The sequence below is a fragment of the Pithys albifrons genome, chromosome 3 (genome assembly GCF_047495875.1).
Source record: "Pithys albifrons albifrons isolate INPA30051 chromosome 3, PitAlb_v1, whole genome shotgun sequence".
Taxonomy (NCBI): domain Eukaryota; kingdom Metazoa; phylum Chordata; class Aves; order Passeriformes; family Thamnophilidae; genus Pithys; species Pithys albifrons.
The window spans coordinates 38,181,898-38,198,408 of NC_092460.1; the positions used below are offsets into that span (position 1 = coordinate 38,181,898).

Genomic DNA, 16,511 nt, shown 5'->3' on the forward strand with positions numbered 1-16,511 from the left:
CACCACTGGTGACTGGCTGCCAGCTGGATGCAGCTCCGTTCACCAGCACTCTCTGGGCCCGACCCTCCAGCCAGCTCCTAACCCAGCAGAGGGTACCCCTGTCCAAGCCATGGGCTACCAGCTTTTCCAGGAGTATATTATGGGAGACAGTGTCAAAGGCCTTGCTGAAGTCCAGACAGATCACCACAGCCTTCCCCTCATCCATCAGGTGGGTCACCTGATCATAAAAAGAGATCAGGTTGGTCAGACAGGACCTGCCCCTCCTAAACCCATGTTGGCTGGGTCTGATCCCTTGTCCATGCTGTAGGTGCTGTGTGATTGCACTCAGGATGATCTGCTCCATAACCCTGCCAGGCACTGAGGTCAAGCTGACAGGCCTGTAGTTTCCTGGGTCATCCTTCAGGCCCTTGTTGTGGATCAGCGTGACATTCACCAACTTCCAATCACCCTGTGAGTCAGGACTGTTGGTAAATGATGGAGAGTGGCTTGGCAAGCTCTTCTGCCAGCTCCCTCATCACCCTGGGATGGATCCCATCTGGTCCCAGAGACTTGTGAGGATCCAAGTGGCTCAGCAGGTTGCTGTTTCCTCCTGGATTGCAGGAGGGCTACTCAGCTTTTTATCTCTGTCTACAAGATCCAGAAGCCAGTTGTCCTCAGCACAACTCGTCTTACTGTTGAAAACTGAGGTAAAGAAGGTATTAAATACTTCAGCCTTTTCCTCATCTCAGATAACTATGTTCCCCACCATGTCCAATAAAGAATGGAGGTTTTCCAGGCCCTTCCTTTTGCAATGGATGTATCTCTAGAAAGACTTTGTTATCCTTAAGAGAAGTGGCAAGATTGAGTTCAAATTATGCCTTCCTCTAATTTTCTTTCTACATGACCTAATAACATTCCTAAACTTCTCATGAGTAGCCAGCCTTTTTTTCCATAATCAGTAAGCTCTCTTGTTTTACCCTAATTTCCTTCAAAATCATCCTGTTCAGCCAGGCCAGTCATCTTCCCCTCCGGCTGGTCTTTCAGCACACAGGGACTGCCTGTTCCTGAGCACTCAAGACTTCCTTCTTGTAACATGTCCATCCCTCCTGGATCCCTTTGTTTTCAAGAGTTGTTTCCCAGGGTATGCTCTGAACCAGTCTTCTGAAGAGGCCAAAATCTGCCCTCTGGAAGTCCAGTGTAGAGGTTTTATTGATGGCCCTCCTTGCATCCCTGAGTATTGAAGACTCTATTATTTCATGGTCACCAAGCCCCAGATGGCCTCCAACCACTACACCTCCCACCAGTTCCTCTCTGTGAACAGAAGGTCTAGCAAGGCCCTACCCACTGAAGTAAGAAATTATCCTCTATATGCTCTAGGAGTCTCCTAGACTGCCTTTTCTTTGCTGCATGTAGTTCCCAGCAGACATCCAGCAGGTTAAAGTCACCCACAAGAACAAGGGCTGAGGATTTTGAGACAACCACCAGCTGCTTGTAGAATAACTCATCACCCTCTTCATCCTGGTTGGGCGGTCTGTAACAGACACCCACAAGGATGCCAGTCTTGTTGGCCTTCCCCCTGATTCTGGTCCACAGGCACTCAACCTTGTCACTGCTGACCTCAAGTTCAACAGTCAAGAGACTCTCTGACATACAGAGCCACCCCTTCACCTCTCCTACCCTGCCTGTCCCTTCTGAAGAGCTTGTAGCCCCCCCACAGCAGCACTCCAGTCATGTGAGTCACCCCACCACGTTTCTGTGATGGCGACTGTCATAGTTTTCCTGCTGCACTGTGGCTTCCAGCTCCTCTTGTTTGTTGTCCATATTGTGTGCATTGGTGTATATGCACTTCAGCTGGGCTGCTGATTTCACTCAACTCAGGCTTTACACCCTTAGGCTCATCTTTGGAGAGCCCAGTTTCAATCCCTTCCCCTGTCAAACCTGGTTTAAAGCCCTCCTGATCAGCCCTGCCAACTTATGGACTACAGTTCTTTTGCCCTTCCTAGATAGATGAGGCCTGTCTGGTTTGAAGTACCATGGAATTTGCCCCATGGTTAAAAAACCCAAAATTCTGCTGGTGGCACCAATCCTTTAGCCACCTATTGGCTTTCCTACTCCTCTCCTCATTCATCCCTGCTACTGCAGGAACTGAGGCAAACACCACTTGTGCTATACAAGTTTTTATTACAGGTTTAACTAATTCCAGAGAATTTACTCTGGAATGAGGTAACTACTGGGACCCAAGTGACTTCAATGTTACGTCATGTGACATCTGTCTGACTCAGCTCTCTGCAGACAAAGTTGGTCAGTCCCTCACACCAAGAAAGATCAGCATCTTCACAGCCTGACCCCTCAGGTTAATCAATGGCAGACCAGGGAATAAACACAATTAAAATAAAAATAGAATACCAAACCCAAATATATTTACACCACTGTGCAAGAGATCACCAGTAAGAGAAAAACTACAAACAAAACAGCAAAAAAAAAGACTGAAAAAGCAGAAGTGCTAGCAAGAAACACTGAAGTAGCTTTGGAGCAAGAAAGACTGCAGATACTAGACAAAACAGGTTAAAAATAACTAAAAAGAAATAAAAAATACTCAAGTTGCATTGTAAATTTTTTATCCTTTTTTTCTCCATTACTTGAAAACTTACATAACAGTCTTTTTATTTTAAAGAAAGTATCACTATGAAATATTTCTCTCTTTTTGGTGCTAAGTTTTCTTTCTTCTGAAACAAACAGCAAATGAAGGGCTATTTCAAAATGGATATCCACATCTCCATGTTTCAAATTAAAAAAGCTAGTTATAATATTTATATCCAAAGACACAAATTTAAAACTGGTTACTTTCTATGAACAAATACCATTATAAAAATACTGCATGAACTTTTGATCTCTTAAAAGGTAGAATTTAAGAAGAAAGTGATATAACCTTTCAAACCAGCACTTAAAAGAAATTGTGGAGTTCAAAACGAATATCACAGGAAGACAGGAAGGCCACTCATCAGCCCACATAAAACAAGTATCTTATCAATGTCATTGATTTCTTTATGTCAAATTAATATTTGTGGTGAAAGATGGGACAAGTCTCTAAGAGGCCAGAACAAAGAGCACAGGAAAGGATATTTTATGCCCAGATAAACCAGCTGAAGTGCCACAAAAATTTGCAAAGAAAAATTGCCAAAATATCATCTCTCTATGTGATACCTCAGGCACAGGCTAACTGTGATTCACTTGCGTGTGCAAACAGTACTTGTCAAAGCTCTCTCATCTAATGAGGAGGCTCATCACCCAAATTAGGGATAAATGCATTTATAAAATATAACAGTTATATTCTTAATTAAGATGTAGCCACGACTGGATCAAAAAGAATTACATCATCTCCATGAAACTGTTCAAGGAAAACAGGAATTTTAACATCATTCCTTTGTAAGGACTGTTTTTTTTACTGTTTTTCAGTAATTTTGCAGCCCCTAGGATTAATGAAACTGTAATACTAATATATGACAATCTATTTATTGAGAGTATTTTCTTCATTTCTGAATGCCACAGCAACAATGCACAGGAGACCTACTGAAAAGGGACAACTTTGCTATATAGTCTTAAAAAATTAAGAACAGGATTCAAGGATTTCTTTATGGAACTGGTTCTAAGAAAAGTCTTTGGCAGAGTTACGGGATACCCCTGAAGCAGAGCACACATCCCACTTCCCAGTGCTGGAAAGGGAAGGATGGGGAAGGATAAAAGTTTCTGACAGCACTAGTTTGCTCAAAATTTTTTAAGTGCTAATGTGACAATTCACCGCAACACAGCTTATGATATTGCTTAAGCAACATTTAAGAAAAGCACCACATTACACACATAAAACAAAAACTTCTTACCTATGACTGCCATCCAGATTTGATTTGTGGATGAAATTCAGTTTAGCATCTGCCCAATAAAGTTTCTGTTCCTCATAATCCAGTGTTAGTCCATTCGGCCAATAAATGTCTGTGTTAACTATAACGGAGCGGCTCGAACCGTCCATCCCAGCGCGTTCTATCTTTGGCACTTCTCCCCAGTCTGTCCAATACATAAACCTGTAATTATTTAAAAAGAAAAAAAGATGAAAAAAGAAAGCAATCATGTATAAATCTAAACTGGAACACTGACTACAACTTTCAGTAAAGACAAAGGCACTCTCCGTTTGGCAGAGACAATGTCTGCAGAGCTCTCTTCTGCTGGGCAAGGTACACACACCCTGTGAAACACAGCAAAGCTGCTTCACAAAAAGCTAAAGAAAAGCAACTTAAGACCAATGCACAGTATTGTGTCAAGTATGTTTCTTTCCTTCCTTGGGTCAAGTGAGAAGGTTGGAGAAATCCAACAGATCTTGACCATCATCTCAGAATTCAACATTAAATAGCAAAGACAAGTATTACAGATTACCATAAAAGTACAACAGCTTCTTTAACATGGGTCAGAGTTTTGGCAGGGGAACAGAAAAAGAAGGTGTGTGGACTTATAGCAGACATAGTTGCATGTGATGCAGTTAAGTGATTTGATGGAGATCAATGCATGTCCTTTTTTCCACAGAAATTCTGAGACAGGCAGATAAGTGAACAAGTTTAAAAGTACAGTTTGCATTCAGTAACTGGGCAAAACATTCTGTCAATTTTTTTAAGACTGGACAAGCAAGTTGTGAAACATATAACATATACTAATGTTTAAACATTATTTAACAAGTAGTGGGGAGAGCGAAGCTGCCCAGTTGCATCTAAGGAGAAGCAAGGGAAACCTACTTTAGTATGGCTGGAGATTAGCAGGGGATAAGAATATTTGTCCTTTTTCTGTAGGTGGTAGAAAATGGGTTTACTTTGGTGGGTTGTTAACAGAACAGACAAGTAAACATAAATAACATATAGTATAAACAGATCAGACAAAGTGTGTCCATGGTGCTTGCTCTGTTTTGTTGTAGTTGGAACAGACTACTCCTCTAAATTGCTCTGATCACCTCATGACATCTGCTAACATACCTGCTTGTATCTGTGCTCCCTAACCCGGCTCAGTCAAAACAATCCAGATTAGGAAAGACCTGAAGCCTTTAAACTAACTGAGATCGTCACACAGCCACAACACATCACTATTTGGTGCCCACATGTGAAGAAGCCTGACCACTCATCTAAAGAAAAACAAATGTGCAACACATTTAAGAAACATTTGCAAATTAAATTATTCTTGGCAAAGATTTATTCTTTTTATTATTTTAAAAAGTCAGGTAATTCCATGCTGTATCTTCCCCCTTAACTCATGTCTACAGCATGTTTGTTTTAATGTGCAGCAATATCTTCGGACAGAAATGCAGCTGATTAACACAAATATTGTCCTATTAGATCCCAAATGAGTCATTATCCATTGAGCAATATGCTTATCTTAAACACGGTGCACAAAAATATCTGAAAAGAACATGTGAGATTTCTCTAGGCATAAACAAGTGCCTTAGATAAATTCTTTTTTTCATCAGGAAGGACAAAACCCAAATAACATCCAGTTAAGATAGCACAGTAGCAACCCACCGGATCAAGCTATGCAATAAGAAAAATGTATGCTTGAAAAAAGAAACGTTTAAAAAAAGCCAGGCAACATTTCACCAGGAAGTATGTGAGAAAGAAGAGGTATTTACTTTTAACTTGTTTAACACAGCCCTTCTTTGCCTCAGCTGTCAAGTCCCAAACTTCCAAATCAAGGTTAATGTCCCAAGGCTCTGACCACACTGCTAGACTGATTTTTTTCAGCCTGAAACAACTCATTAATTGCTGTACAGCCTCATCTTCTTCCCCATCTCACTCTCATCTCTCATGCATGCTGCAATTACTCAAGCAAAAACAGGTAAGAGTAGTTTGGTAACAAAGAAAAGGCTTCCCAGACTTCAAAAACCAACCCTACTTCATTTGTCAGAGAAGAACACATACACACAGAACTGGCTTTAGGATTCAGTAACATTTCCAGTCAGCTCTGGTGACCTCTGCACAGTTTCTCCAACAGTTTGGGGTTTTTCCACTATCACGAGTTTGTTTTCCTCCAGTTGGCTTGAAAGCCTACGGGTTTTAATGTCTTCATGAAACATGTTTGGAGCCAGCCATGTTCCAGCTGATGACAGCCATACAGACAAGGTAAGGGCCATTCTTCCTCCTCCCCATCTTCTCCAAACACATTTAGTTATTTCAATTAAAAAAAAAGCCATCACCAAAGCTCACAGGATAGAGCAAATTTTAAGAGAAAATATTAAGAGAGAAGTATTGTCTTGTGCTAAATTATGGCATTGAGATACCAGCAGAAGACAATCTCTCTTCCCATCTAGTTATACCTTGCTGTACAACTTAAATCCAGGAATCAAGGTTTTAATCTGAGCCCAGGAGAAAAAATAACATTTAAAATTAGAATTTATACCACCCTTTGAACTTTGAGGGAAAACCCCATGTGTATGGAGCGTGTGTACTGTACACTGGCACAGAAACCAAACTGGGCTCCATGATGGGCAATCCCAAAGCTGTAAAGATCCAGAGGGCACCCCACAGACATGCTGTGCTGCAACTGATTTCAGCAAGCAACTTTCACATTTAACAAGAGTACCAGATTCAGCAGGAGGGCCTTTAATTTAATAACAAATCAACCTTATAGGCAAAATCTCTCTTTAACCTAGCCAGAAATACCACCAGAGGTCAGATTTTACCAGGAGACTCTGGAAATGGTTGTGAGCCACCATGAAAATCGAAAAGAAAAACAACATAATGTCACTAGTGGTGTTCCCCAGGGGTCTGTATTGGGTCCAGTCCTGTTTAACATCTTTATTGATGATTTAGATGAGGGAATTGAGTCCATCATCAGCAAATTTGCTGATGACACCAAGTTGGGAGGGAGTGTCGACCTGCTGGAAGGCAGGAGGGCTCTGCAGAGGGATCTGGATAGACTTGAGAGATGGGCTGATTCCAACGGGATGAAGTTCAACAAGGCCAAGTGTCGGGTCCTGCACTTTGGCCACAACAACCCCCTGCAGCGCTCCAGGCTGGGCAGAGTGGCTGGAGAGCAGCCAGGCAGAAAGGGACCTGGGGGGGGAATAATTGACAGGAAGCTCAACGTGAGTCAACAGTGTGCCCAGGTGGCCAAGAAGGCCAATGGGATCCTGGCCTGGATCAAAAATAGCGTGGCCAGCAGGACCAGGGCAGTGACCCTTCCCCTGTACTCTGCATTGGTGAGGTCACACCTTGAGTGTTGTGTTCAGTTCTGGGCCCCTCAGTTCAGGAAAGATATTGAGGGGCTGGAGCGGGTCCAGAGAAGAGCAACAAGTCTGGTGAAGGGACTGGAGCACAAGCCCTATGGGGAGAGGCTGAGGGAGCTGAGGGTGTTTAGCCTGGTGTCTCGGTTTGAGGCGAAAAAACCAAAATGTTTTACCCACAAGCAGGGGAGGGGCCTCCTCCACAATAATCACACCACTCTTTATCAAATTTAAGAAAAGGAATTTTAATACAAGAAGGATAACTGCTATATATATATATATATATGTAAACAGACTAGTACAACCCACTTCCCCAACACCACAAGAGAGGAAAAAAAAACAAACCAAAAGAAACAAAACAACAACAAAACCCAGCAGGTTTTTTTCTCCGGGAGAAAAGGTTATACTTAAGTGTCCTTGTCACAGCCCGGCTGGCTGCAGAGTGAGTTTCAGTCCCTCTCCAGCGAAACAGACGAGCAGTGGGCTTTCAGATGGACTCAGTCTCTTCCCCCTGTGTTCCCCGTCCAAGAAGCAGAAAAGGTACGAGCAACCAGCAGCAAATCCAAGGCAGGTAGCAACAGCAGCGCGGCAGGAAAAGTAGTCCGAGGTGGGCAGCGGCAAGACAGCCAGGAAAAAAACCCCAGCAGTAACCAGCAGAGCAGCCTGCCTCCTTCGAGCCCCCACTCCCCCGTTCCGCCGAGCCAAGACTCCCGAGAAATCCAAAAAAAAAAAGAAACCAAAAGAGACAAAGCTGCCCCCACCCCAGCCATCAACAGTTAACTACTTCTTTTGTTAACCGCTGGCCTGGGCAGTTAAGTGGCAGGGGAGAGAATTTACATAATAATCCCAAACTACAACACCTGGAGAAGAGGAGGCTCAGAGGTGACCTCAGTACTGTCTAGAACTACCTGAAGGGAAGTTCTAGCCAGGTGGGGGTTGGTCTCTTCTCCCAGGCACTCAGCAATAGGACAAGGGGGCACAGGCTTAAGCTCTGCCAGGGGAAATTTTAGTTGGATATCAGAAAAAAATTCTTTCCAGAGACAGTAATCAGGCATTGGAATGGGCTGCCCAGAGAGGGGGTGGATTCACCATCCCTGGAGATTTTTAAACGCAGATTGGCCATGGCACTGAGTGCCATGATCTGGTAAATGGACTGGAGTTGGACAAAGGGTTGGACTTGATGATCTCGGAGGTCTTTTCCAACCCAATCGATTCTATGATTCTATTTCTTTTTTCTATGCTTTTAATTTGAGAGACTCATGCTCCTCTAAGGACTTAAGGCACATCAAGTATTTGACATACACTTACAGAAGGTAAGAAGGTTCTTAGACTGAAGTAAAAAAAAATAGTATTTTGTTTGACTGTGGCCCAGAATGTTGGTTTATCTTAAAACGTTATACCATCATTAAACATTATGAACTAGAGGAAGTTTTATGTTTTTCCTATAAACTTGTTTCTATGCATCTTTAAATCTAGCATTTCTTAATTTTTGTATCTCACAAGATGAATTCAGGCAATAAAACTTCATCTTAAAAGGCATCAGAAATCACTATGTATTGTACAGCTGTATCTTCACAGTTTTGATTTGCTTCAAATAGAAGGTTTTTGCATAGTAAAACAAACACAAAGAAAGAAAAAGGATAAAGTAGCATTTCATGGTTCCATTTTGAACTATGAACAAATATAATAAATAAAGAGTTCCCATTCCAAAAAGCCCTTGTTTTCCACAAACCCCATGAAGTCTAGGCATGCTGATGGCAGAATATCCCACATCCATAGAAAAAAACTTACAGAGTACAAATGCCAAGATCAAATGCTATAATATAGCAGTGATTTCTGCACAGGAGATAAATTTATCACCAGCACCCATCAGCTTTGCAACTTTCTCATATGCATTGCTCCCCACCACTGCTGCAGACCCCCTCAGCCCCACCATTCTGCACAGAACTGAGTGTCACTGGAACACCAGCCCCCACTGAGATGCACACAGCTGACTCACTCATTAAACAGAGATACCCCACGCAACACTAAGCCAATTTTAAGGCAGTTAATTGGGCCACTGTACAGGGTAGGCAAACATTTACCTTCCTGAATGTTATTCAGTGGGAAGAGCAGCTGCTTAATTGGGACAGCTAATTATTTGGTGAGCTCCTTCACACTGAATGCCCCAACTTCGCAATTATGGCAGTTTCAGGCCCTAAGAACCTCCAAGCTTTACAGGGACATAAACAGCTGCCAAACTTCAGAGCCTGCAATGACTCTGGAAGTGCAGCAACTCCGTGGAGCTCATCAGGTCTGCAGTGGTCCTCCTGAAACAAAGCCTGCTCCAGTTCCAGTACGAACAGGGCTGGTACTCATCTAACCAAAAAATACACAGTCAAATGATAGGCACTGGAGTAGTTCAGGAAAATGACACATAATAAACACATCTTTGCCTACTGAAAATAGCTCTTAAGTTGAGAAGAAATATTCATGGCTCTTCCAGAGTTTACAAAAAGACATTTGAATCAAGTGACCCTTCAGGTATCCTGAACAGAGACTCTGAGGAAAGTTCACAGAGGGATAAAAAATGAAATCCAGACACACATAGCAGTACTGAATGACACAGAAAAAGGATTTTCAAACAAGAAAATAATGTTTATGCATGAAAGAAAAATAAATATGTATAACTTACTTGCATATAAGCCCTTTGTTAGCTCAACCAGGTGCACATGTTTTGGAGGAGCTTCCCCCATGTGCCCAGGCCTGGAATAAACGTACCTCTCTATAACCTCACTGGATTACAGGGTTTTATTCCTCAAAACACTGTAACAGGGAGACCTTAATATGCCATCACTGCTAACAAAGCACTAACCTTGTGGAGAAACAAAGGTTATTATCAATAAATTACTCCAGGGATGCTTAACAGACTCAGCTAAGTGGGAGAAGGCACAAGCAAATCTACTATATACACCAGGAAAAAGCTCTACTGGAACACGCATTGTAAGGCATACAAGTATTTCCCCAGTACACTCTGTATTGGTTCCCTTAAGATCAGATGGTGTCCTGGTGATTGCACTTTCATGCAAATGACTGCATTTATCCTAGGACATGAAGTAGTATATTAATTAGGCAAAAGTCATCTGTAACCAATATGGTAATATGAGGATTTCCACTTTAGAGATGGCTTTAGTCTCTTACTCAGACCTTATCTAGCAGAAGAAATAAAATTATCACCAGACCTTCCCTCTTCTTGGAATCAATTTCTAAAATAAGGGATAAATGCAAACATACCATTTTTAGAAAGAAGAAAGCCTGTGATGAAGTGATCAGAAGATGTCTCTAGCTCAGAATTAACAACAAGAAATATTTTGGAGATGGCTTTCAGAAGCCCTGAAAAGAATGCCTTAGTAAAACCACTGAAAGTCATTTGTAAGAAATCAAAACAGAAGCACAAACCTACATGATATTCTCATTTCATAACCAAAAAGAAACAACTCAGCATTCAAGCTATCCATGATGCCCTCTGTTTTCAGGCATTCTAGTTTAAAGAATATGCTCAGCAATCGGACAAAACACAGATAAGACATTGTTTTTCATTTTCACACAGACATTTCTGAAAATCTTTAGGTAATAAGGTTTGACTTAGCTGTCAAACATACACTGACACACTGCAGAGTCACACATATATATGGTTGTCCTTTTGGCCACAGATACCAAGGAAAAAGAGAAAGTGGTTCATTAAAAAACAAGAAGTATCTGTTTCCTTGCTGAATGCTCACAAAGGCAGAATTTTAATTATTTGAGCAGGTGGAAAGGTCTCTTGCTCCTTGAACTTGTAAATTACCCTTTCCTATCTCCAGACACAAAAGGTCTAATGACATGCTTTCCACAGTTGGGAAACAAAAGCCATTTTCTGGTTACTCCTAGAGCAAGCAGGAAATAAAGCTTCATGAAACTTCATAGCATTTAAAAAACAATATTTGAAACAACGATTTTCCCAGTTTAAGCAAAAAGAAAAAAGAGAGATAATTTCCTCTCTCTGTTACTGATTAACACCATCCTTGCTGACTGCAAGACAGAAGCAAGAGGCAGATCTGCTTTGGAAGGCCTCAGCCAGCCCTTTGCACAGGAATCTCTCCAGATATAATACACCAGACCTAGCCAAGGTCAGACAGCCTTTTAGTGGCAAGTAAGCCAACAGAAAATTAAAACATAAGTTAATGTAACAGGAGCTGGATAAAATAAGAAAAGAAAAATTCTTGCTTTCCAGCCTACCTTGGTCCTTCAAATACACTGAGAAAATAGAGAAAAGCAAACCAGCTGGCAGTTTTGACAAACTTTCAAAAAATGAACACACAAACGAACAAAAGTACCACAAACCAATAACTGCCACAATCTCTCAAGAGGCCAGGAAAGAAGCTGAGCTGGGTAACTTTGCAGGGCTGAGGAGTCTCACAAAGGTCTGCCCTGGCAGGGCCTCGAGGTGTAGCTGCTCAGCATTGCCCCAGAGGAGCCCATGCGCACAGAAACACTTTTCAAATAGTTAAGAGCCTATTAAAAGGTGCAGATTTACATACTTGTGAACTGAACAAAATTATGAAAGCTAGTATGAAATAATATTTAGCTACATTGAAACAAGTAGGGGAAAGGAGTGAGAAAACAGTTCATCATCTTTCTCAGGTAAAATTTACCTTCTTTGTACAATGAAATAAATCCCTTCCCTTACAGGAATTTGCACTAAAAATATAAACAGTTGCACTATAAATATTTAGTTTATAAATGAGAATTTAGAATTCTGTCATTTCAAAGAGCCTTGGGTTGAACTAGACAAGTCAGCTGCTACCATAATTTTTCACTCCCTGACACATAAGGATCATTCCAGCTCAGTCGTAATCAAACTTCTTTTTTATATTTCAGTAAAAATCTGGGATAATTATTCTCCATTTCTCCGGATACGTCCTGAATGCAGGAAGCAGAGAAAGATTTTTCTCTATACTTAAATTGAAGCCCTAGAAACACACACACTTCTCCATGGCAAGAGAGCACAATCACACACGCCCGTTGTGCTGCCCACTGAATGATGGTGAGAGAGACAAATCTGTCATTTGGCATTCTGGGCTGTTTCTAACAAACAAGTCTGGGCATCCCACTGCTCATGACTGTGCAAGGTCTGGAGTTGTGAACTACAGACCAGGTATGCAGTTCATACTACATACCACAGATCAACCACACTCACAGTCAATGGCATGTACTGGTATCACCATCCTAGGAATCCTTAATGCACACTCAGCCTACAACAGTAACAGTTTTTAACCAAGACCCACTGTTGTAGTTTTAATGTAAATTCTTTCCCCGTCAGTAACTCCCCATGCCATTAGTTAACAAAAGAAGTAGCTAACTACTACCAATTCCTTCTTGATCGTTTTGGGTGGGGGAGACTGGGGAAGGATGTGTTGGGAAATGGGCTTGGACTGTCTCTGTTGTTCTCGGGGACCACACATGGCTGTGGCGGTGTGTGCTGCTGGGGGAGAGAGGCCATTGCTGCTGCTCCTTGCTGGGACTGTGGAGTAGGCCAGTTTTTTCCTGCCACTGCTGTTGCTCCTGGTTTCGGCACTGGGGTCCCTGTCTCCGCTCCCATCCCACCACCGCCTGTAGTGTCGCGATCGGCCCGCCCTGGCTGCAGCAGCGACCCGGGAGAGAGAGAGGTCACGGCTGCGTTCTGGGACACGCTGAGGTTCTCCGTTTTTCAGCTTTCCTTCTTCGTTCAGGACAAGGAACACAGAGGGAGAGACAGAGTTCATCTGAGAGCTCACCGTTCGTCTGTCTCGCTGGAGAGGGACTGGGAGCTCACCCTGCAGCCAGCCGGGCTGTGACACAGACACTGTCCTTAAGTATAACTTTTCTCCAGGAGGAAACCTGACGGTTTGGGGGTTGTTGTGTTTCGGGGTTTTTTTCTTGTGTTTTGGAAGCAGTTTGCTCTGGTCTGTTTACAGTTATATCTATATCTAAACATATATATATATACATATAAAAACATATATAAACATATATATATATATATGTGTGTGTATATATATATATCTATATATCAGTTAAGAACAGTTATCCTTCTTATATCCATTTTCTGATTAAAGTTCCCTTTCTTAAATTTGATAAGGGGTGACGTGGTTATTGGGGAGGAATCCCCTCCTCCGTAAGTGGGTAAACATTTTGGTTCTTCCCCTCAAAAATAAGACACCCACTCACTTAACTCTCTGTTTTAAGGGAAGTTTACTCTAAGTGGGATCCACCAATCCCCTGATACAGTTCACTGTACCATCAAATGGGTATCTGTGCTAAAACATAGGAAGGCAGAATGGCTCAGCCAGGAACATGAGGAGAGAAAATTAGCTGAAAAACAACAATGTTCAGTATCATAAAATCTGTCTGCAATTTTTCCTCTGTGTTTTTTATCATTCCAAGTCTTTCATCAGTAAAATATCCCCTTGTTATTCAGCCCCTCTCTCAGTACACTACTACCAACTGGATTATTCTGGTGTTATTGATTCCTGATTCCTCCAAGAAACCCTAAGGAACTTTAATGTTCTGCTAAACCAGGCTGACTCTTACTCTGCATATCACATTTCAGCAATCTGCTAATTCTTTTTTTCATAGTTTTCATCCTGGTTTTTGGTATGCAAATCAGGCTTATTTACATGTAACCATCATTCTTTAGGGTTTTTTTAAATCAAATTAATTCTTCTCATCTAGGAGTTCAGTATGTTTTCAGTGCAGTTCCTGTTCTTGTGATTTATTATTTTGTTGATACCAAACCCAACCTGATACCCTCAGTAAGGAACATGCAGGCAAGCAATTTATTCATTTCAGCTTTCCTGAAACAGCTTCATTTGCCTTGGCTGTTGGTTTTTTTTCTTCTATACTAGACTCACTAAATTGCTTATTCTCCTGTAAGAACACACCAATTAGTCTTTTCACACTATAAAATTACAGAGAATAAGGCTTTATTTTTAACCTGAAAGCTACATTATGTTCACTACAAATAAACAACAAAAAAAGTGGAGGGGGGGGGGGGGGGAAGAGAGATTTCTTTAGAGAAGATAAAAAATATTAGAAATAGAAGGACTAAGTGTAATTAAATGCATAATGAGACAGGTTACATTACACCGAAGATTTGGTTAAAGACCTAATTCCGGAGATACAAACCTGGGTGGACTTGGCTTTTATTGAGAAGAAAGTTTTCACAGAGCAGTTAGAAGGGCCCACTAAACGCAGTCCGAATGCTGGCCAAAGATTGGATACTCAGGTGAAACAAACATCTTCATTTTTTATACTGAAAACATTATTGTCAAATAACTCACATGTCTGAGACTTCACTCAAGCTTTTTCTAAATTAGATTTTTCTATAAAGGAAGTAAGAATGCTTTTACTTCTCCATTCCAAGCATAAACAGTTAAATGTTAAGCAGTCATTTTTTATGGAAAAAGTGGCTTTTGTATTCTACAGCAACTTTTCTAGTATTTATGCACCTGAATTCTGAAGTTAAAAATCAAAACAGCATTAAACCCAAGTCATTAGCATTTCTCCCTACAAGCTGCTTTTGCAGGTCATTCACCTGGTCTTGGAGTCAGAGCCACCATTAACCACACACCCTGCATGCAAATCACTTCCAGCACAGAGACACACCAAAAAAGGGGAAAAATCCAATTCCTCGCCCAAGCATAAGCCACTCACAAGATGTTTTGCAAAAAGGCACAAAGAAAATGCCCACCAAATATTACACTAAGGGAAGAAACCCCAAGTATGCTTCCAAAAACTCAACTGTAAAACTCACTCAAGTTTAAAACTTTCATCTCAAGCCTGAATTGCTCAGTTAGAAAAAAATACTAATCATTTGCCTTCCGTTCTCATAATTTAAAATAATTGCACCAAATACTATTTAAAAGTTTTTACAAAATACAAGCTGTTTACAAACAAGCAGATAAATGCTCTTCCTTCTTTTCCTATCTGAAGGAAAAAACAAAGATCACATTTTGTACAATTTAACTAGATAGAATGACAAGTTTTGACACTCGGCCTCTGCATGGGAGGGTGAGTGGAGAACAGGTACTACAGAAATGATACAATGATATACTGAAACATTTTGGGAAAGGGAAATTATAATTATTTAACAACAATGTGGGGAACTATTGCATACATGAGTGGCCTCTAGAAATTACACATCTTATTGAAAATCAGAGATTTTCAAAGTCAGCAAAAAAACCAGTTTTCCTGGTGTGCAACTTTGATGTTGATAGAAGCAGAAAATAAAATTCCAGCAATATTTTGCTTACTTAAATAATGTTTCTTTCCTGCCCAGTAAATACTTTACCTATAAAAATCATCTACCTGTTTGCAGTTGCTTTTGACAGAGGCCTTACACCTCTCTCCTGTATCAGTGCAGAAGGTGAAGAAAAGAGCCAGTGACACCAAGAGTCCAACAGCTCTTCTTCTTACACCTAATGTTTTGCTTCAGGTGCTCTCTGAACAATAGTTATCTTTTTCTTCCCTTATATCTCACACACAGAGAACCTCTAAGCATCTTAAGCCAGCGAGCTGTTGCCTGCCCAGACAGAAAAGACCGGTATCTGTCAGTCCAGAATTCATCTGGCCCAGGCTTTGTGAAGGATGGACTGAAGAATCATCTTGCACTCATCAATCCCATGGGATCAGGGCACAGCATTTAAGACCCACATGCTCTGTTATTCACCCAGAAATCCTCCAAAGAGGTGAAAAATGTGGATATGTGCAGAAAACCCTAAAACAGTCTTGATACTGAAGAAGCCCACCTAGGTCAATTCAATTATAGTTTTTTTTCAAAATCAGGTATTTTACTTAGGGTTTACCTCTGACTGAACAAAAATCAGCCAGACATCATGTTATATGGCACAATGCAGAAGAATGAAACACTAAAGGTATTAAGCAGGGAGAAACCATGCCAAGAAGGCCAATGGGATTCTGGCCTGGATCAAAAATAGCATTGCCAGCAGGACCAGGGCAGTGACCCTTCCCCTGTACTCTGCATTGGTGAGGCCACACCTTGAGTGTTGTGTTCAGTTCTGGGCCCCTCAGTTCAGGAAGAGATGGAGGGGCTGGAGCAGGTCCAGAGAAGAGCAACAAGGCTGATGAAGGGACTGGAGCACAAGCCCTATGGGGAGAGGCTGAGGGAGCTGGGGTTGTTTAGCCTGGAGAAGAGGAGGCTCAGAGGTGACCTCAGTACTGTCTAGAACTACCTGAAGGGAAGTTCTAGCCAGGTGGGGGT

General features: G+C 41.5%; 1 protein-coding gene across 3 annotated transcripts in view; it reads right to left on the bottom strand.

Moving 5' to 3' along the window:
• The window catches only part of LRP6 (LDL receptor related protein 6), a 150,068-nt gene that overhangs the window by 87,568 nt on the left and 45,989 nt on the right, over positions 1-16,511 (bottom strand). For all 3 annotated transcript variants that reach the window (XM_071551427.1, XM_071551426.1, XM_071551428.1), the window contains exon 3: positions 3,858-4,055. In XM_071551427.1, coding sequence (XP_071407528.1) covers positions 3,858-4,055 — 198 coding nt within the window. The remainder of the gene's footprint in view (positions 1-3,857; positions 4,056-16,511) is intronic.